The sequence below is a fragment of the Rhinopithecus bieti genome, unplaced genomic scaffold, assembly GCF_001698545.2.
Source record: "Rhinopithecus bieti isolate Rb0 unplaced genomic scaffold, ASM169854v2 scaffold_2254, whole genome shotgun sequence".
Classification (NCBI taxonomy): Eukaryota; Metazoa; Chordata; class Mammalia; order Primates; family Cercopithecidae; genus Rhinopithecus; species Rhinopithecus bieti.
In genome coordinates this window covers 1,811,000-1,834,326 of record NW_016803982.1, presented here as the reverse complement: position 1 = coordinate 1,834,326, position 23,327 = coordinate 1,811,000, and the positions used below count along the sequence as shown (strand labels likewise).

Below are 23,327 nucleotides of genomic sequence, written 5' to 3'. Positions count from 1 at the left end.
AAAAAAAAAAAAAAAAAAAATTTTGTATTTATTTTGTTTCCAATTGTTACTAATTTCACATGACACATTATTTTTCTTTTGGTCCCAGAAAATTTTGCTGTCTCATGTCCTTTTTTGTTTTTTATCCTTTCATATCTTCAAAACACATCAAGTAAATGACATCCTGCTACAATATTATCATGCTCTAACTCTACCATGTGACTCTGATGCTGCACTCCATAAGTCAACAAAAAATAAGGTGCTTCTCTGGGCCAGCCCCTGTACTGGGTCGCGGGCTCAGCCCTAGGTGGCATGAATAACCCTACTCTGGACTTCACACAGCTATTAGTCAGACCATCTTGTTCCTTCCCAGATATTCCAAGACTTTGTGTCTTATAAAATTTATTTAACTTTTAAAATAGTCTCATGCCACAATTTCTCCCAATCTCTGGAGTTATGCCTTTTTAAAAAGGTCTTCCATATGTATAAGATAAAATGATGTTTTGTTTTACTGAAATGAACACGCAAATATGATAAACGGATTAAGATTTTCGATGCATTTAGGTTCTTAGTTTAAATGACATGGGAATGCTTACCTTGACAATGCCCCGGATGTGCATTTTTGCTATCATCTCTGCTGTGTAGAGAAACATCAATAATGTATCCAAAGTGAAAGTCACATACTGAAGTGGAGGATAGTGCTCGAAGGTCATTGGCGTATTCATACAAACAGAAATGACGCTGATGATGGCACAGATGCGCAGCAAAGAGTGAACCCACTGCAATGATGGTCCAGAGTTATTACATGGCGCCATAACTGAAATCTCAAACTTGTATTATGAACCACACTAAGTGGAAAACATAATACTGAAGTTAAAATAGTTCACTAATACGGAGTTAAAGAAGAAGAAAACTAACATCTAAGTGCATATAATGTGCTAAAATATTTTCACATGTTTTTATATCATTTAATTCTCAAGTCACCTATTTTCCACATAAACACATTAAGATAGAAAGGTGGAGGCATTTCTGTGGTCATGCATTACAAAGACTCAAAGCCTAGATGGAACCTGATCAGGCTCAACAAAACATCTGATAACCTCCTGGCATCGGACTACAATATAGGAAGATTCTGGTTCAATTAAAATATGTGTTTGTAATTTAGTCATATAGGAACTTGATGTGCCATTATTTTTTTTTCATTTTTGTACTATAAGTACCTAGAATTAGGGGTCATACTATATTTACTGTAACTTCCCTAACATCTCGCACAAGGGCCTATCATAGTAGATCAGAAATGCTTTTTAAATGATTTGATACATAACACATCCCATATTTAGAATTTCCTTTCTATTTGTATCTTATGTATAATGTCTTTGTATAAAAATACAAAGAAACTTTTAAAATCTGGTCTCATCCTACATTTAAAAAAATAATGAATAGATTTTCTCTTTATTTTGGAGAACATATTTTATACAAATTTAGACCATACATCTTTCAAAATTCCATAAAATAACTTTCTGTGCAACACTAGAGGCATGTCTGCTATCTGATGATTTTCTTTAACCCCAAAATAAGAAGAAAGAATTAAAGATAAGTATGTTTGTGTTTACACGAATATATGTACAGGACATACAATCACTCATACTCAATATTTTATTACAAAAACTAGTATCTAGGGTTAAAAAAAAATACTTAACTGCATCTCCATGCTAGGCCCACACAATCAATGTCACCAGTTAATCAATTAGTACACAATTCTTGAACGTAATCCAAATATGTTTTTATTGACTATCTTGGACCTATATGAAATCATGATAATTCTTTGATATTATACTCTCTGAAAAAAATTTAGGTTTGTGGTAGATGGATTCTGCAGCTATGTATACTAGCAAACACTCAAGATGAAAAATAGAAAAGACTGTCAGAACTTTCAGGAGATTCAGACACTTGCAGCTGATGAGTGGGTTATAATATTTATCTGACAGTTATAATATTTACATGAAGATACTATGCTGCTAATTCCATAACACACAAGCCACTGATGATGCAATTTACTTTAAGGGCTGATGTATCTTTCATGCAATTTGGAAGCACTTCAATAAACATCGGTGTGTGAATTTAGCCCCATCTGGACTTTTAACGTAAAGAATCTAATTACACAAAAGAGCTTCCAAATATAGGTTCTTCAACAACAAACCAGTTTTTAGTTTAAAGACAGGATTTTAATGAAGCATTAATAATTTCAGTAAGTGCCTCCAAGGCTACATCTTTGATACTAACTTCTTCATAACTTCGCAGAAAGTTCTGTAATAAGGTGGACACTAAGAAAGAGTTAGGGGTGCTTCATTCTCTATTCCATTCAATTCTCTAAGCGTGAACAAAGGCCTACTATGTGTCAGAATGCTGGGTGTGGAAAACAAAACATGGAAGCAACACACTTCCGACTCCTATTTTGCAGTCCAAGAAGTAAAACATCTTTGAATATATTATATATCTGTAAAATGTGTGTATATACCCATATCATGTTATATGTATGTATATAATACATTATGTGTATATACACATACATGTAAATACATGTAGTCTGGAGGGCAGGTTAGAGAAAGACTGGGAAGGAAAACAAAGAGTCCATGCAGATGCTGCATGTATCATGGTTAGGGGAAAGACAAGCACTGTAAGAGGCAAAAACATGTTATATTAACAAACATTAATAAAAACAATTCAATGAGTTCTAGATATAAGACAATGAGCGAAAAAAAAAAATAGGAATATATTATGTATATTGTCTCATGTTATACACATGGCACATATTAACACATACATGTTATATGCATATATGTATATCAGTACATGCTATAACACATATGCATATATAACAGGTATAAATGTTATACACACATGACATTTATATGTATAGGTAATATGCATAGTGTTAACACATATAACATATGTGTATATGTAATGTGTATATATGTGATATCTATATAACCTGTTATATGTTTATGTGTGTGCATATAACATGTATATATACATAAGACAATAGATCCATAAATATATGTATTATATACATACATGATCTATAATGTATATAATGTAAATATACACATATGATGTATATAAAATATACAGTTATTTATAGATAACATTCAATTTATATACAAATATAAAACAGGCTAAGTGGAAAGAGAAGAGAGGTTCATTCCGTCTGTGGTGGAAATAAGCCTTTCAGAGGAGGATGCCAGGGGTGACATCTCAGCCAGTCCTAATGGATGAGGAGGATTTGACTCATCAGAGGAGCTGGGAAAGGGTCACTGGGGCCAGGGGGCAGTACGAGCAAAGGAAAGCAATGTGAACAAGCCAGAGAGCCTAGAGGAGTAGGAGGCTGCTGACGGGGCTTGAGTGGATGTTGTGCTGACATGGGAAAGGAGCAGTTACTGGACAGGTTAGGTTCTGAATGAAAAGAAGTAGGAATGTCATACTAACAGATTTTCATTTGTAATGAAGGTAATAGAGATGTTTCCATGATTATAAAGCAGAAGGGTGATGTGAATAAAAACAGAAATAGATAAAGAAATGTGAGCAGGCTGGGGAAGTAATTTGGAGGGCAGATTAGAGGAAGACAGATTGGGAAGGACAGCAAAGAGTCCAAGCAGATCCTGTGTGTATCATGGTTAGGGGAAAGACAAGCACTGCAAGAGGCAACAGGTCATTTCCTTTTGTTACTTCAGCATCAACCACGAGGTGAGTAAGAAGTTGATCCTGCTTGGTTTTGTAGAGCTGAGTTTTCAACACTCATGGACATGCACGCCTGTCAGACTTAGCTCTGGTTGCTATGCTTTCTGGCATACAGTGGCGCCTAGCCTAGCAGTTCTTCCTCTCAAATCCTCATCAACTTAATTAGGCGGCAAAGGTGACAAATTCTTCAGAGATACTATCCATTATCTCATTGACCTTTTACTCAAAACTTGCAAATCAGAAGGAGACCTTTAATTCCAAGCATGTGCTTATTGTCTCATGGATTCAGGCATGTTGACAACAAGTAAAGGAAGTTCGTTAAGAACAGGTTGCTCATCATGGACCCCAGATTTGGATCAGCCTGAGAAGTGGTATCATCACTACACCGCGTGACTCTGAGGACAGGGTGCACAGTGTGGGGAGGGGAGGGGAGGGGAGGGGATTGGACCACCCGGTGCATCTTCCCATGTGAGTAACTCATAGCGGCATCTCACTATTTCATTGGATTGTTCTCTACTTCCAGACTCTGAACCTCATCCATATTCTACTGCAGCTCAGACATTTTGAAGCCAAAGGTACATGATATTTGCATTTGTCAATCAAATTTCTCTTACATCCACTTACGCTTCTCCATACTCAAAGAAGAAACTTACTGGTTTGTTAATCCAGAGGATGTCAGCGTTATCCGACAGAGACTCATCAGGACCAAAGTCAGTGACTGGCTGGGCTTCCACCCTGGAACTCTGCTTCCTTTTGAGCATGCTGAGATTAGCTTTGGTGAGCAAGCACAAAACCACAGTCTGGGAAAAGGAAAAGTTGTATTTGTCATCTAAACCATCTTTCCTCTCATCAAAAAATTGAGTTCCCCACATGTATCTATGTATTTGTAAGGCATACATGTGTTCTATTCCATAGTGTATAAAGAACACATGAAAATGGAAACTTAAAAGGATGAGACAAAATTAACACCAATAGAAGCTTGATTTTTTTCTCCCAATGCAATAGATTATTTTATGCACTTCATAAGCAGTTTAGAGGCTAGTGATTTAGAATAGATAGAGTAAAATGGTTTGTATCTTAGGGCAGACATATTATTGGGAAAATCTTTCTGGACATATGCTCTTATACCTAAAGCTGTCTCCACATACAGATGCTCTGTGCTAGAACACTGCTGACTAATACAGACGAAATGCACAGATCTTCCCCATGATTTCCCCAGTGTTAATTTAACATGAGATTCACAGACATCTCTTACTTCCAACAGTAGTCCCAAGCCGATTTCCCAATTTTGTCCTCCCCAGAGGGGAGTGAGGCCAGAAAGAATGGGGGAAGAACCTCCTCTAAATGGAGATTTTTTTAAATGAATGCAGTGATTATCTAAATTCTTCCAGCTACTCTGAAGTAAATTTTTCATGAAATTATACTGAGGTGGGAGATGAGATGCCTGCTTACTGCTTAAATTTCCACAATTCTGAAACATCTACATCCTGTGACAGACATCACCTCCCTGTGGCCATTGCTATCGCCTTCCACAACTCAGCAGTCACTTGAAAGGGGGCTATTTTATGTCAGTCCTCAGGACTCAAATAGCAAGTAAGTGCAATACAGTGTGAGAAGAATTGTTATAAAGGCAGGTGGTACCTGAAGATCCCTGAGTGGACTGTGAGATTCTCATTTGATTAGCACCTGGATCTCTCCTATCTGGTGCTCCATGGATCTAGAGAAAAAAACCTAACTAAGGACAATGGGTGCCACTTAGTCCTCACCGGAGTTCAAAAAGAACAAGAACATGTTTGTAGTGTGTATGTGTGTGTGTGTGTGTGTATGTGTACAGATGCAGTTTTTACTGGAAAAGAAAAGAAAATACGGAAACTCAGAACAAAGCAGCTCCAAATCTGATTGCCTGTATTGAGCACCTACTTCCATCACTACGTGCTCCTTTATCTCCCTGGGCAGGTATCTCTGCCTAACTCTCCTGATACGGGTTGCCTGTGTCCCCCACCAAATTTCATCTTGAATTATAATCCCCACAATCCCCATGTGTGGAGGGAGGGGTTGAATTATGGCGGCGGTTTTCCCCATGCTGTTCTCATGATAGTGAGTGAGTTCTCACAAGATCTGATGGGTTTTATAAGTGTTTGACAGTTCCTACTTCACACACTCTTTCTCTCTCCTGCTGCCTTGTGAAGAAGGTGTCTTCCACCATGATTGTAAGTTTCCTGAAGCCTCCCCAGCCATGCAGAATGGAGTCAATTAAACCTCTTTCCTTTATAAATTACCCAGTCTCAGGGATTTCTTTACAGAAGGGTGAAAACAGACTCATACACCTCCTATTCCCAAAAGAAAAAAGCTAACTGGCTTTAAGACATGCTAGGTATTTCCAGGCTGTTATTGCCCTGAATATTGAGTTTGAATATGGGCTTTGCACTAGGCTGCACTAATTAATTTATGTTATATAATTGGAGTTTGGAACTCTTTGATATCCCATGTAAATAGATGCAGAGTATTTAAAGTGTTTTTTTTTTTTTTTTTTTTTCTCTCCCTTATTTCCTGGGAGGGGGGAAGGAAAACCAGGGTTCCTTTTGGGGGCCTCAATTTGAGATGCCTCTTCAATGACAGTCTCCTACACATCCAAATACTGAGTGTACATAGAATCTTTTAGAAATCCTTCAAGATGACAGTACAAAGAAGCAAGTAAAAGAGTGGTTTCACCATGTAGTTCAAAGATTATATGAGGAATTTTATAGATCTTTCCACAAGTCCTCTTTCATTGAGCAGTGGAGACAATGGGCATATGAATTCCATGCACCTTTATTATCAATACGCCATCTAAAGCAAAATGATTTTGATTATGGATTTATTTATCTAGAAAAATACATGTCCAGAATTTACTGTTTTTTAAAAATTCCCAATTTAGTTTTATCTGACCAACCAAAACAGTGTGATTAAAACTGAATGACATTAGCTGTCACTCACATTTACCTTCACTTTACCTGCTCCCAGGTGCCACTTCAAACAGTGCCCAAGAAATGATCTAAGCTCCAAAGATACCTGGCTAATCCACACATATATAAAAACTCAACAAGTAGCTCCTGGATCTCTAGAAATTTCACTGATTTAATACTATTAAATATTATATTCAAGTAGTAAAGTAAAGTAAATTTAAGTTACAAACACATGAGGAATTCAAAATTAATTTTAGGTGGTTGATTGTAATTTTCATTTACAAACAGAAATATTGTTTTATGCCTTCATTCATGTTGAATCAATATAACTGCATACGGCAGACCTATTATTCCTCTGATAAAAACCAGTAGGGATATTTAAGTATCCTAGGTAAGCTTATTATTTTGATAGGAAATTGCTTCTGTGTATCTTAGCCTTATCACTATTATGTTTTTATAAGCCAATATCTCTTTTTTCTGTTTACCAAAGGGTCCTTCATAAGACAGTACACAAGGTTTGAAAAACCTGGCTTTCAAAATGTTTCCCACATTTATTAAAAGAAGTTGGTATTTAAATAGCTCAATATCGGGAGAGAGGCTGCACAGTCACAATGTGTCCATTAATAAATTTTTTACTCAGAAACAGCTTATAGCAACTCAGGAAACATTCATTCATCTCATGTTCATTCCTGTTTTAAATGGTTAAGATCCAGTTTTTGTATTCTGTGATAGCAATTTCATTTCTATTGGTATATACTTTCCCTACTTCATTCCAGCCCCCTCTTCACGGTATTAAAATTAAAATATTCCATTTTCTTTAACTGCAATGTCCTTGCAACACTATGGGTCATTTCTTTCCCTTGCAGCTCTCTTGGGTTCAGTATTAAAGTCTTTTGAATCTTCTCCTGTCTTCCAAATTATGGTTCACAGTATGCTGTTCTTGCCTGTCCTCTTTACTTAACCCCTCAAGTGATCACCTGTTGTTACAGTTTCCATTACCATCTGTGTCCAGCTACCAATTTAGAGAGGCATCGGTGCTGCTTCCCCCACAGATGTAGGAAGACGGTGCCAACACCATCATGAACAAAGATGCAGCCTGAGAGAGCGACATGAGCCAGGCATCCTTCTGCTTTTCTCCTTCCTCTCATGTCCCAGACCCTACTGCTCCGAACTCTTCAGGTTCCCCACGTGCAGTGGGAAGGCCCAGCAGGTTCTCTTTGCACCCACTCTCAGTAGTGGATTGTTTTCTTGCTCATTCATTCCATATATGTACAATGGCCTTTTTCACCTATCCCCATTTCTAGACTCCTTTCTCTAGATGCCTTTCAAAATGTTCTCTATTTTATATTTTAAAAAATCAGCTTCCAAACACACTGTAGGTCTCTTTTGTAGCCCAGAAAACCTCAGTGTATCTTCTTGTTTCTCACTCACTCATCTGTTCATTCATTCATTCTCACAGCAAATATTATGCATCCACTGTGGTATCAGGCACTGCAGTATGTGCTGGATACATAGCACTGAATATAAAGGCATTCTTAAAGCTTACAAACTGCCTACTTTATTTAACCTTATGTTTCCAGGACCCTGCGTCCCACTGATTTGTACGTGCACTTCCCTTCACACTCATACCACGTGTTGCACTCAGATTGGCTAAACATACCATTGTTCACCATCCTGCAACCTTTACTATTCAAACTCTTTATCCCAGCCATGTACTCTTTGTTATCCAATGCCAATTCCACATCAGTCTTTTCTAATTCCCTAACTTAACTCATGAAGAATTTTTGTCTATGTGTGTGATTTTTTGTTATAACTGAAAGAGTTAATATTTGGGAATAAGGACGTGAGAAGAGAAACACACAACTTGTATAAAATCAAAGCATCTATTTCATTCTAAAAAGCCCCAAAGAAGACAGAAGTCATTGGCTCATTTTTAATCATTAGTTATTATTAAGGCTATCAATACGTCAATATCAACAAGTACTCTTCTGATAACTGTTGTGCATAAACTGTGGGGTCTTTAGGAGTGCAAGTGAAACTGCTTACCAACTGCCCTATTCTAGACACAGACACACACATACACACTTAATGGTGGGTTTTTATCTCATTGCTTAGTATCCCTGGCACACTTGGAGAAGGAAATTAAGAAAAGAAAATGTTCAATAACATCTCTGGGACTCTTCACCTCAAATTCTGACTTTCATGTCTTTGGGAAACCAACCATCATTGCTAGCAGAAGTTACTCATTCATTCATGTTTGCATAATTGTTTTGATTTTTTAACTACCCCGACCATTATGTTAAGTGATGTGGATTTAACATTGAACAAAACATACTACGTGCTTTCCCTCCATGTTCCTGACATGGAAGACAATATGCTATATTTAGAAGCAGAGTGGCTGATTAATTAAAAGAGAGGCTCTACTGTGGTGCACTTTATCTTCAACCTCCATCTAGTGGTTTTCTTATTCCTTCAGTACCTTACTGCTAGCTCCATACTATCTTCCTAGGCAAGGAATATTGAATGGTGGATTCCCAACATGTTACTGTGCTATTGGGCATAATGAGATTCATGCAAAAATCCAGGAGAGCTGACTGGTCTTTGCCTAGATCTCAAATACTTAAACCTTAAATTAAGTTAGAAGAAAGTAATTCTATTTTTATTTTATTTTCATTAACACAAGTAATACACGTTTGTTGTAGAAAATTAGAAAACTATATAAACAAAATAAGAAACAAAAACGAAAGCCATCAGGAATTCCATTTCTAGAAACTCAATCAGCTTTGCAAAGGATTTGTTGAGCACATACATTGTGTCTGCCATCGAACAAGGGGCTGCAGATGAAATAGTAATTAGTTATGGTCTCTTGTGGAATTTTCTTTAGCTAGGGTGCTTACTCTCCAAGAGGATATCAATTGTATCTCTTTTAGGACTGACTTTTCCATATATATTTTTCCATGCATACATTTGTTTTTAAATGATTACTTGCACAGGGTTTTGTAACCAGATTTTTTAAATCTATGTTTTGTTAACATCGTCCTCTGTCAATAAATATGCATGTGCAGAAAATCCTAACTGTAAGTAAACACCACCTTCAAACATCTGCGCCCCTTCCTTGTCTTTCTTGTCCCATAGCTCATTTACATGCGTAAACGTGCAAGGCCTTACAAGGTGAACCAATATAAGCACAGCTTTCCAGATTAGGTTCCCAGTGTTAAATTTGTGTCGAGAAAGGCATTACTTCATATTCTGAAGACACATGTATTTGATGTTACCAATTTGTTAATGTAGGCATTATAATATTAATTCTTATTTCAAATGCTTTTATTTCTTCCTCTTTTTAGTTCCAATAGCCACAGAACTTAAAACAACAAACCGCCAAAATCTGCATTTGAACAAGAGCTTCCTGCCCTTTCCCTGCCTTTCCCATAAAATATGCACATTTAAATCTTCAGTTTTACCTCAATACACCGTAATGAAAATTTGACGACAAAAGGGGACGCTTATTCCTGAGGCTGGAATAGCAAGATGTCCTTGTTTCTGTAAAGTTTGTCCATTTTGTTTGCCAAGTTCCTTCTCAGACAGAAGACATGTCCATTCAGAGCAAATGAATATAGCATCATACATTTTATGCTATGGTTTCAATTAGGAAAAAATACCCCATATTTTTGTCTTATTATCTGTTATCCAACATCCATCCACCTGCTTCATGTGTCACCATCCCTGCCTACTCCACCATCCTCCAGCTCCCAGGGCACATTTTAGCCTCAGAGCTACTGATACCTGCACCTCCCTCTGCCCAGTCGAATGTCCTCTCTGTGCATCTCAAGTGTCTGAACTTCCCCTGCTTCTCTGAGCCCAGATCATCTGTGTCCTGCATGCTCACGCTCTTCCTCTCCCTCCATGAGGTCACCTCTCATGGCCTCCACAGCTTCTCACATGCACAGGGCACTTTCCAGACCAGAATCCAACAACTCTGCTGTCTTCCATTTAGGGGCTGCTCAATGACTGCCTTGAGATTTCAATCATCACAACCATTTAAGGGAAAGTGTTAAAAACAGAAGTTGATGTAAAACTGATGTTATCTCCTACTCAGAATGCTTTCTCCAAAGGAAAATAGCCTTCAGTAGCTCACACACACATGCACACACACATACACCCCATGCAAAAGTGCTCTGGGACACATGAGAGTTTCCATGGTAAAACAGTGAGCTCATTGGTTGATTTCAACCCAAATTATGTTTACCGTCATACAGAAACAGAGTCCTTCTAACAAAAATGTTGGTTGAGGGATTATTATGTGCCAGGCTGTTTAAGAATATCATACATTTTCAGGCCAGGCATGGTGGTTCACACTTGTAATCCTAGCATTTAGGGAAGCTGAGGCAGTGGATCGCTTGAGTCCAGGAGTTCGAGATCAGCCTGGGCAACATGGAGAAAACCCATCTCTACAAAAAAACACAAAATTTAGCTGGGAGTAGTGGCATGAACCTGTAGTACCAGCTACTCAGGAGTCTGAGGTGGGAGGGTCACTTGAGCCTGGGAAGTAGAGGCTGCAGTGAGCCAAGATCATACTACTGCACCTCAGCCTGGGTGACAGAGTGAGACCCTGTCTCAAAAGAAAAAATGAAAAGAATATGCATTGTATCATTCAATTTTCACAAGAACCATTTTACAGACGAGGAAACTTAGGCACAGAGACAAGACGGGACAATGTGCCTTACAGAACTATTGAATCAAAAATCAAGGATATTACAGAATGGAAAGGAAATAAGAAAATGACTTTTTCAATATATTTAAATCATATAGCCTGGTGATTACAAACTCTTGGCATCAATTATTTTTTTGTGCAAATAGTACAGACATTTCTCATCTCCTGAAATTGAATCCATTTTATTATCTGACTCACTTTATGACTTTTCTCACCACATACTTATAAAATGTCAATTTTTTTCTGGCAGAAAATCATCAAACCTCTAATTAAATCTATCTAAATGACCCTTTCAGGTTTCTGAAAGTATTATCCATTTATCATTCCTTTTCCTTGAGGATGACTCATAAAAATATTCTATTATACCTTCATTATTTTTTCTCTAAATTTGGTAAAGAATGAGAAAAACGTATTTACTAACTCCCATTTGATAATCTCACCCCATGTAGTGAAGAGACAGATTTCTCCACTTCCTAAAGTGACACATTTCTTCACTTCCTAGAGTTAGCTTTAGTCTCATAATTTCTTGATTGACTATGCTAAGAATGTGAAAACTAAAAATTAGATTCCACCTATGATACAGGCTAAAAAAAAATGTATGCATCTTTTTTTTACGGAGATTGTGTGAGAGCAATTAAAAAGTATGTATTGAGAAAGTCTTTCTGTCATCCCCAAAATCCAAAGCCCAGAACACAGATGTTATGATTCTGTTTTGTAGTGTTCTCTGTTCTTTTAGCAAGGAAACTGCAGACAAAATAGAAATTCTCTATCAAAAGTTTATCAAGAGGTGACTGTTTATTTGATAAAAAGATCATACTCTATAAGTTTCCAATCATAATGTGTTGGAATATCCTGAAAGGTGGTAAACTCCTTTCTGGATACTCTCAGAGGAAATGACTACACATTGTAGAGTTTGCAGAAAAGATTTCTCCTCTGTCTGGGACTTTGCAATAGATGATATCCAAAGTGACTTCCAATGATAAAAGTGATTAATTTTGACACTGCTCAGATTTTTATGCATTTGATCATTTCTCAGGGTAGAATGAAGGTCCATAAACTTCTGTGCATAATTATAGAAGCAAGCTTAGACATTAGGTACTCATTTTTTTTTACTTGAAACATGAGAACAAATATTATTGAAAGCTTACTCTGTGCCAGGCACTATTCTAAGCATTTAACACTTCTCTAAAGTAGTTTTGAGTATTATTCCCACTATATAGATTAAAAATTGGAGGCAAACATGCCCAGACCCACATGAATTGGAAGCAAGTTTAGAATCCAAGTAGTCTATTTGTTGGGAGAACAGAGGTAGGGGGAGGGAGGGAGAGAAATGGTGAAACATTTGACTTTCACTTTTTAACCTTAAGAACTTTTGTACATCTCACAAACATGAACTTCTGTACATGTTCACAAAGATGATGTGTTTTATTTCTAATTTCTTTAAAACAAGTAAAACACTAACAAATTTTTTCAGTTTAAACAAGTTACACCTAACATTTGCTGAGGGTTTATTATGTGTGAGGCTAATTGTTACCTATTTCTCACCATGCCCCAATGAGGCAAGTGTCTCTCTCTGTTATTCTGATTTTACAGGTGAAACTGAGGTTTGGAGAAGATAAGTGTCTTGCCTGAGGTCACACGGTTAGGCTGTGATAAACCACAAGGGAGCCAGGTCTTTCTGATTTCCACCCCAGGAATACTTTGCTGTCCATGTCTTCTTTCAGTCTGACCCTTCCAAGGCTTTGTGAATAGAACAGTCTTCTTTCCCAGAAAACAGAGACAGGAGTCTCCAAGTCCCTGCCTATTCCATGTCTAAGTAATAAAACCAAATTAGAGTATGCCTGCCACTAGACTTGCAATGCCAGTCCTTCCGGGCCCTCTCAAGCAAGCCTCTCCTCCGGGTATCCTCAGCTTGTGAACTTCAATGATCTGGATGCATCTTTCCGTGTAATCTGGCCTCTGCTCAGAGGAAAGGCAGCAGCTCTATATTTTCTCTCTTAAACTTAGCCTGGAGTCCTGCGTCTCCCCCAGCAACACAGCAGAGAACACGTTAGCAGGAAAACTAAGATAGCATCAAAATCTGACCCCTGAGCATCACAGCAGCAACGTGTGTCTCCACAACAGAACAGCGGCCCCCTCCCCTGCCCCTGCAGGTAGAGGATTGCTGTGGTTGATTTTCTATCTAATTTTGTACAAAAGTCAAGGCCCTGATTTGGCTGCCTGGTTTTCTCTCTTCTTCCTTCTCTTTTACTGTCTGCCTCTCTCTTTCTCTCTCTCTCCTCCAAATGCCACCTGCCACTTTTCTTTTGGGGTACTCATTCATCTATGTTTTGGCCCTCACTAAATCCTAATGTAGCTCTGCAAAAAACAGAATTCTACATGCATGGTCCAGTCCCAGGCGACTTCAAGGGCTACCCGAGGTGGTGACCACTCAGGGGAAGGCAAATGTTTCAAAGAACCATCTCCAAAAACAGACTCTTCTGTTTTCCTTTTGTCAAGGTACTGATTAGAAATAGAAAATGGTTCCCCACTTTTTATGAGTCTATTTCCTAAATTCCAAAGTAAAGCAGCAGGCTATTTTTCTCTGGTTATTTCTAGAAATACTCCAAAACTGTCATTACTTCTCGAAGGATTCTGTTTTGTTTTATTTTTTTAATCGTGAAAATTGAATTTTCTTTGGCCTTTAAAAGCGATTGGTTTTGCTAAAGGGATTCAATACACACCACAATGCCCCAAAGCCCTTTTGCCATTGCACCCTACGTGCCCAAACTATAACTGTTATTGCACCTACATGCCCAAACTAAAACTGTCAAGCAGTATGAGAGGGAACTGGGTTGTATTTTTGTCATCTACATCATGGTAATTTTTATTTTTGTTTCATTGTAGTAGGAGCATTTAACACGAGAACTGTTTTAACAGATATTTAAATTCACAATAAAATGTTAACTACAGGCACAATGTCATAACACAGATCTCTAGAGCTCACTTATCTTACATAACTGAAACCTTCCACCCAGGAATTAACAACTCCCATTTTCCCCTCCTCCCAGCCCCTGGCCACCACTCCTACTCTGTGCTAAGTATATATCCTACTCTATATTAATTATCTAGTGTTGGATATTTTATTTTGATGAGCTGCTGCTATCATTTATATATTATGAAAAACCAGAAAGGGAATGCTTATTTTGATTGTGGTTGTTTAATCTTATAATATGAATCTGTAAAGGTTGGATAAAGAAGGTGGATGGTTTAAAACAGTGGTTTTCAAAACTTGCTACTATGCTTAAATATAACAGAAAATCAAAGGGAGATTATGTTTTTGTGGTTGTTTCATTTTGCAATATGAATCCACAAAATTTGCTCAAAAGGGGATGGTTTAAAATAGTAATTCCTAAAGACTGCTTAACATATGAATTATCAAGGGAGGTTCAGAAACATTCTCAACACTGAACGGTAAACTGAATGGTTCTGTCTTCCTCAAGTCATATGCTGAAGCTCTTACCTCTAATGTATTTGGAGGTGGGGCCTTTGGGAGGTCATGAGGCCATGAAGGTGGAGCCCCCATGAATGGGATTAGTGAATCTATCAGAAGAGCAGAGGCAGCTGAATCATCTGTGCACCATGAAGACAGCTCTCACAGGAACCAGCCGGCCCCTCAGTCTTGGACTTCTTAGTCTCCAGATTGTAAGAAACCAATGTCTGGAGTTTAAGCCACCTAGTCTGTGCTATTTGTTACAGCAGCCCAAGCTAACTAAGACACTCAAGCTGAGGCCTCCTTCACCTCAGACATACTAAATCAGAATCTTTAAGGGTGGAAAATAGGACATTGTATTTTTTTTAAAAACATCTTCAGGTGATCCCTGCACACCTCTCCCATCACTGTTTCCAAACTAATGAGGCATCACTAGCCTAGATGCTCAGAAGAGAACATTTAGAAAGTTCACATTGCATAGTCAGGGCTCTTTGTGTGGAAAAGAATAAGAGAGTCTAATTATAAGCAACACAGGCAAAATATAAGTCTGAGACAAAAATTTTGATTTATAATTGTATGTATATACAGTATATTCTATTCTTATTTTCCTCAGACATCTTCAGAATTTACTTTGAAAATAACTAACTTGTATTGTATACAGGAATTAAATTTTTGCTTTATAAAAGGATAACTAAGATATTTGGGTTTTTGTTGGGGTTTCTGTTATGATTTTCTAGTCTAGACTATACCTTTAAATTGCTATTCAATGCCTTCAAAGAAAGGAAGCAAAATATATTGCCTGTGGAACTAATCTCATGTGAATTTCAAAATAATAATAAAACAGCTAGAAAAGAAAATGAAGCAAAGGATTTAGCCTGCAGACACTATTAACTGAAAGATAAAGCAGTAACAATTTCTTTTAACTAGACATAATAGAATACAATAGCACAATCACCCAAGCTTGATGATCGGAAATTACTTTTAACCTTGAACTCCCTTTTGTTCTCTTCCTTCCGTCACCAAGACGTGGTAGCATTAGTTTTGTGGACATATCTTTACCATTCACCTCTTCATTTCCATTACTACAATCTGATTCCAGTTCTTCAGTCTGGGAATTTTATACCAATTTCTCCAGTGCCTTTCTTCACTAACCTCCTTGTCATCATTCCAATTTCTTGGCATTCTAATTTACCTTAAAGATACCTATAGATCAATATTTCTCCCAGATTGGAATGCTATAGCTCTCAGTTTTTGCTATTAGATTTAGAGTTTATATATGTCATAGTGAATTCATTCATGTTTTCATTTTAAAATCTTTTTTTTTTTTTTTTTTTTTTTGTACTTCTTAAGATGAAATGCTGACTCTCAACACCATTTTAGGTCACAAAACCCTTTAAAAAGATACTGAGTCTATGGGCATTTTCCCCCCTCCCTTTCCCCTAAAATAAGCATCAGACTTTTTTTTTTTTTTTGAGACGAAGTCTTGACCTGTCGCCCAGGCTGGAGTGTAATGGCGCGATCTTGGCTCACTGTAACCTCTGCCTCCTGGGTTCAAATGATTCTCCTGCTTCAGCCTCCCTTCCCAAGTAGCTGAGATTACAGGTGCCCACCATCACGCCTAGTTAATTTTTTTATATTTTTAGTAGGGACGGGGTTTCACCATGTTGGCCAGGATGGTCTCGAACTTCTGACCTCGTGATCCACCCGTCTCAGCCTCCCAAAGTGGTGGGATTACAGGCGTGAGCCACTGCGCCCCGCTAGCATTATGCTTTTGACTGTGCATACTATAATGCTCTGATCATTGGTAAACATGGGAAGCTTGTAGTTAAAACTGTATTAAAGATAGCAACTTTTATGATTTTAAGGACTTTTTTCTCATTTAATCAAACAATTTTTTGAACTGTTTTCTGATATTTACACACTTCTACTTCATCTTTTTTTTAGTGATATCACTTGCCTAGTATATATTTCTTCACCTATTTATTTTCATTTTGACTCATTTACAACATAAGAGAATTGTCTACTGATATTTTTCAGGATTACAGATTTTCAGGACATTATTTTACGTTTGCTGATAATTTTAGAGAGGAAGTATAACATTAATCTAAATTTTCTCTTTGTGGATAAGTAATTTCTAAACCATTTGATCACAACGCTGGTGAAATATTTTTCTTTTTATTGGTTTTCAAATCCAAAGTGTTTATCAGGCTATATATAGATGTTGGCTAAGTTTTATTAATTGTTTTGGTACATGATAACCTATTTTCATCCAAAGATTGGGATTGTTTTTAATCTAAAAGAAAAAAAGAATCTTATCTCACTTTAAAACATGGCTGTGTTCCATGCGCTGTGATCCTCTCTGTCAGGAAAAACATTTATTGATGTGTCTCTGTTGGCTGTCTTCCATCTATATCATTCTCTCTCCAAACAACATCCTGTTTTCATCTCTTTTCCTTGCATAATTGGAAATAATTCTCACTCTTGATCTCTTCATAAATGATTCTCTTGGCCTCAGTGTTGTGGTCTATCCTACTTCTAATTCTTCCACTCCTGCTGCGGAGGCCCACCCCTGCCCCCACCCTGGACCTGCGGGGTCCGTCCCCGCCTTTAGAACATATTCTGGTATGGCTGCCCTTGCCCTGGGACCTCATGGAGAAACTGCTTCAGGAGTCAAGCCATTCTGTTTTACCAAAAGCCAGCTTCCAACTTTCAACTTCACTCCTTCATACTAAGGGGCTCTTCCGGGGCCTCTCTTCCTTATTTTTTGTACACTACTCTTAGAAAGGAAATTGTGAACTGAACTTTAGTTTTTCCCATCAGACCTGTTCCATCTATACTGAATCTACCAGAAAATTCTGCAGCCTAGGAAAGAAAGAGCTTCTTCTTCCTTTACCTGTGGGGGTACAGATTTCTCATTATATAAGCCCTTCTGATCATTTACTTGAAGTCCGAGTAGGAAAGCAAAAAGCAGAATTAGACTCCTGAACACAACAGCCAATTTTCTAAAGGAACTTGCATTGACTTTTTTTTTTTTTTCCAGCTTTGAACTTTTATAGTATTCCTATTTTGACTTTAAGAGGTATATTTTAGCATCTGGTTTTCAGGTGATTTTTCTAAAGGTCAAGTTTTTATATAGCACAAAAGTCAAACATCCAAATTATTATGTTACCTTCTTTTATTTCTGTAAAAGAGGGAACAGGACCCACCAACACTTTTTGTAAAATGGCAGATTTACCTCAAAAGCAGATTAAGCAATTTATTCAAAATTATAATCTGAATTATTTAGGAAATCAATGTAAAGACAAACATATATCTCTATAATAATTCAGATACTTTTTTCAAAGTTATAATTACTGGAAATTTAGAACAAATAAATTATAATCTGAATTCTCCAGGAAACCAATTTGAAGATATGTATAGATCGATAGATGATAGATATGGACATATTTGGATATTTATACTGAAAAACATAAAATAGAAATAAATCTCTACATTTTAACTATCTATCAGGACATTGTTTATAATGATGAAAAACTGGAAACAGCAAATGTCCAATGATAGAGGTATGGTCATATATATGAAGCTGTATTTACTGGTATGGTGTTATATAGCCATTTATAATTTTTAAGTAAAAAAATTATATAGACATATTTTAAATGTTATAATAAATATTCAATGGAAAAAACAGTATAAAAGTTGTACAATGCCATGACTACAACTACCTAAAGTCAAGCCCTTAAAAATACTACAGAAAACACACAGATATTGTGGTCATTTGTCTTTGGTTATTAAAACTATGTGTTTACTCTTTTTTTCTCTATCATTCTATCATCTCTATCAACTTTGGTTACTTTAAAATTCAAAAAATCAATTTAAAAAATTTAAGCATTTGCATAGAGTTTGAAGGTATAAAAATTTGTGCCGTTCCTTGAGACAGGTGAGAATTGTATAACATGATTGAAGCTCTAAAATGTTGATAACATTTTGGGGCAGGGGCATTCTTTTATTATTTTTAAACAGAGTCTCACCCAAGTAACTGGGGCTACAGGTGTACACCACCACACCTGGTGAATTTTTATTTTTTTAGAGATGGGGTTTCACCATGTTGCCCAGGCTGGCCTGGAACTCTTGGGTTCAAGCAATTGGCCTGTCTCAGCCTCCCAAAGTGCTACGATAATAGGCATGAGCCATCGTGCGTGGCCTTGGGGACCATTCTTAATATCTTTACGCTCAATATCATAGTTTCCATGCCAAAACTAGAAAATAAGACATCTCACTGTATATCCACCTGCTTACATACTTGTCTTTCCTGAATGATTCTTAGGCTCTGAATTTATCTCTTTTACTCACTCACAACCCAGCTTCTGGCCCAGTGCTTAGTTTATCTTAGGCTATAGAGGTGTAGATGTGAATTTTCATTCACAAACTTGAAATCCACATGTGACTCTGACCTGGGATAAATTTATACAGCTATGGAAATTCTGAAATCATCTGAACATCATTGATGAATGATAAAACAAATGTGTACATTTGTGCACACACATACATGCAGACACAAAGCATGCAGGAATGATAAACAACAACAAAAAAATCAACTGAAACCCATTTCAAAGAAATGCCATACCCAAGAAGAAGAAAATGCTACTCAAATCTTCAGTTCACTAAATTGCAAGTAAATGACACTATTTTGAGTACACTTTTTTTAAAGTACATTTTTTTCTCCTTTGAATATCTTGCAAGTCCCATCCAAAGTTATAAGTGTATTACCACTATTTTATGAGACGTGCTTTCTCCTCGAGTTTTGTAGAAATTTTAGCATAGTCCTTATCAGTGACAGCACATTTATTCTGCAAACAGATTATGTCTTTTATGAACCCAGAAGAGGATCTAACTGAACCTTTTCACTTTTTAAGTTTTTCTCCAAAGCCGGATTTTGTCTTCACACTGTCTGATTTTAGCAATGGCTAGGTCAAAGTATACTATAGAAGAATGAAAAATCGACTCTAGAAAGGCACCCAGAATGAAAACCAACAGTTAGGGAATGAATGTTTCTTGTTGCAGATGTTTGGGAAGCCATGATTTTTATCTAGAACTGTGGAAACCTTATCTTTGAATTTAAAAAGCCAGTCCTGCCATGCATCTGCCTCAGGGTTAACTACCATAGTGAAACTGCTCCTCTCCCAGGCCATATCAAATCACAGTTGTAGCTATGAACATACGATTCATACATACACACACACACACACACACATTTCAAAATCGCCACCTGTTAATTTTTGATCCCCAACTACTAACACAAAGGTCACTGGTCCTCAACCCACATTTCACCACCAGGGAAGTAGGGCCTAGCTGATGACCACACGAACACCAGATTAAGAGTAAAACCTTCTGAGGCCTGAAAGTGAGTGTGTATTCACATGTCCTTAATAATAGAGTCTCTGAAAAATTGTACCTGAAACTGAAAGATTTATCCTAAGGTATTTCAAGCACTAAGGGTCTGAGTTCAGCGTTCTCACACCATCCTGAGAGAGGAACATTAAGTCAGCAAAATGACCCCTGATCTGGGTTCTGGGGCCCCCGAGGGATCCCAGCCAGGCCATCCTTGCTGGTCTCTTAAAGATTCAGTGACAAAATGGTGTTGTTTGGCAGGACACTGTTTTGCGTTCGGTGTGGCCACCCTAATGACGGCTGCTTAACAAGGCCAATGAATACCATAAGGGACATTTAGCAAGGAGCAATCCACAGGAGTATGGGGATGGGGTAAGGCCGCGGAGCCCCCGCGGAGACCTGCTGGAGCCGGGCTGCCCTCCCCCCTCGCCCTTGCCGCGCGTTGGCCCAGAGGTTTACCCAGGCGGCGGACCCGGTGCGGAGGGGGCAGGTGCAGCGCTGTCGTGATGCCCAGTGGCCTTGTCCTCAGCCACCTGCCCCCCAACACCTGCTAGACGCCCAGGCGGGGCAGGCCCGAGGTCTTGCCGGCCCTGGGCTTCCCAAGCCAGCCCTGGCGCATCCCGCAGCAGGCGCCCCCGACACCCACGCGCAGGAAAGGGAGGGCGCATCGCGGCTTCCGTGCCCCGGCCAGGCCTGCGAGGACCCCAGCGCCCCGTTCTCGGGTGGAGGCTCCCCTCCCCAACCCTCCCCCGCGCGGGGCCACCAGCCCGCAGCCCCTCTCGCAGCCCCAGCGCCCCTGCGCCGTCCTGGCTCGGCCGGGCCGAGGAACCAAAGGGCGCGCATCCCGGGCCTCGGGCGCAGGGCACTGAGCCGGCCGCGCCGCCGCCTCTCGGGCACCTGGCGTGCGTGACCGAACCTGTAAACCCCAAGCGCTCAGAGCTGTCATGGTGCCCGCGGCGTGGCGGCGGGCGGCAACAGTGGCGACAGGCATGGATCCGTGCCAGGCGGGGCGCCCACGGCGTGCGGGGACGCGGGCCCCTCACCTACAGCGGCTCCACTCCGGCAGCGCGCTCGGCCCGGCTGGGGCCGCGGCTCGCGCTCGCCTGTCACTCACTGAGCGCCGCCGCCGCCGGCGGGCTGGGGGAGGGGTGGGAGCCGGAGTTTTCGGCCCTTTAAAAAATTATTTTATTTAAAATTTTAAAGTTAGCTTTGCTGCGGGGGCTGCAGTGATGCCGAAGGGCGGGCACCGCATAGGAGGCTGCGCCGCAGTTGGTGGCGAGCGCCAGGGTCGGTCCTGGCAGTTCCTTCTTGCCGGCTGCCACCCGCAGTCAGTCTCACAGCAACAGCTGGGCTCTCATCTGGGAACTGCTCTCAGGGGTCTTTCGTACTCAACAGCACGGCGGCGGTGTGCACAGGAGTCCTCCGGGCACACGCGGGGTACACTCAAGTCCACTGCCAGGAGGCCTGGAGCCCAGCGTGCGAGCGTGAGGTCTGACTGTGCACAGTACCCAGGATGAGAACTAGTTCCACTCCTGAGTATGAAAGGGTGAAACCACTCACCTCAGGTTTCACCCCGGGGTTATTAAATAATGAATGCATCAGTCACACTTATAGTTTTCTAAATAGGTTGACATTTGCCTTTAAAATTAAAATATGTTGTCGTGTGGATGAGACAAAGTCTATTCAGAAATTAACAGTCCCCCACCCCACGCCCTGTAAGTATACCTGGACAGCAGACTGCATTGAGGCTTCCTAGGGCTCCCAGCAGAACAGGTTTAGGGAAATCTGGCCTCCTAAGCACCATGCCCAGGGCGACATCCTCCCACTCATTCCCACTCTCTGAAAGGTTTACTCTGGGTCTGGAATGTTGCCATGTAGTCAGATACGAAGATCCCCAGGGAACTCCTGACCAGTGATTTAGACATCATGCACACAGGCATATAAATAAAGGGAAAGAAAAAACTGAAGCCTTCTCTACGGGAGAAATTCTAAACAAAGAACAATTGTCTATCACAAAATGTTTTGTGGCAAGGGATAGAAGTAAAATGGCAAAAACCTACATTTTAAAAAATGTATTTTCTGATTACATATATTTAATTAAGCTACCTTCTTAAAAAGTCCGTTCACAGTTTATTCACATTCATAATCCGTATTCATATTTTTTATTGTTTAAAGGGAAATGTTAAAATATTGGTATTTCATGAAACACAGAATCATGCGGGATACTTTTTCAAATTTCAAAAGACTTTAGGAAAACTGTCAAAAGCTAGGTTTTAAACAAATGATGAAATCACTCCTCATAAGAAAACAATGGACAGTAATTTAAACAACGGTAAATCTACAACCAGTTTGCTTAGAAAAAACATTTACCAATTTGTTTCATCATCTTTAGTTGCAGCTCTTAATTGCTTGATCTAAATACTAGTTTACTTCACAAACTGAAATATATAGCTATATATGTGATAGCTGAATGATAGTGTATTATTCTTTGAAATTCATTTGAATTGTTAGAAAATTATATTAATGAAATATTTAAACATTGAGATATTTATAATGTTTTGAAGTGGTAAAGGCAGTGATTTTTACCAATCTCAGTGCCACACCTCACCCAACAGGCATTTCAGACCCTTCTCTGTCCCCGGTTGAACTACCTCTGTTAAGTCTCTATAATTCATGCTTATGAGACAGACAATCCCAATGATGACGGAGACAGTTTCAGAGAATTCATGGGCTTCAAGGAAGCCATGGAATCCAGCATACTCATCCTAATGCATAGGGATTCACTGTATATTAGAGTAGACAATCATTTTAAAAAACAGGTATGTCCAAAATATCATAGTACCCCTTCTGCCTGCTCACTATCTCTTTACTTTTCTGTTTTCTTTTCTTTTTCTTTGTTATTTTTAGAGACAAGGCCTATCTCCATTGCCTAGCCTGGAGTGCACTGATGTGGTCATAGCTCGCTGCAGCCTCAAAATAAAAGTAGAAAGAATGAACAAATATCTTTTCCAGTTTGAATTGGCCCTGTAACTACACTCATTGCTGGAATTCAGTGAAAGTCAATTGCTGGCCTGTGGATTCAATATAATATGGG

General features: G+C 38.9%; 1 protein-coding gene across 1 annotated transcript in view; it reads right to left on the bottom strand.

Moving 5' to 3' along the window:
* Positions 1-21,333, bottom strand: part of NALCN (sodium leak channel, non-selective) — a 367,606-nt gene extending 346,273 nt beyond the window's left edge. Inside the window, exons 1-3 of the mRNA XM_017861705.1 lie at positions 21,277-21,333; positions 4,371-4,517; positions 576-758 (exon numbers count right to left, since the gene is read on the bottom strand). Of these exons, the coding sequence (XP_017717194.1) occupies positions 576-758; positions 4,371-4,478 (291 nt within the window). The 5' untranslated portion in view covers positions 4,479-4,517; positions 21,277-21,333. The remainder of the gene's footprint in view (positions 1-575; positions 759-4,370; positions 4,518-21,276) is intronic.
* Positions 21,334-23,327: the final 1,994 nt, after the last annotated feature.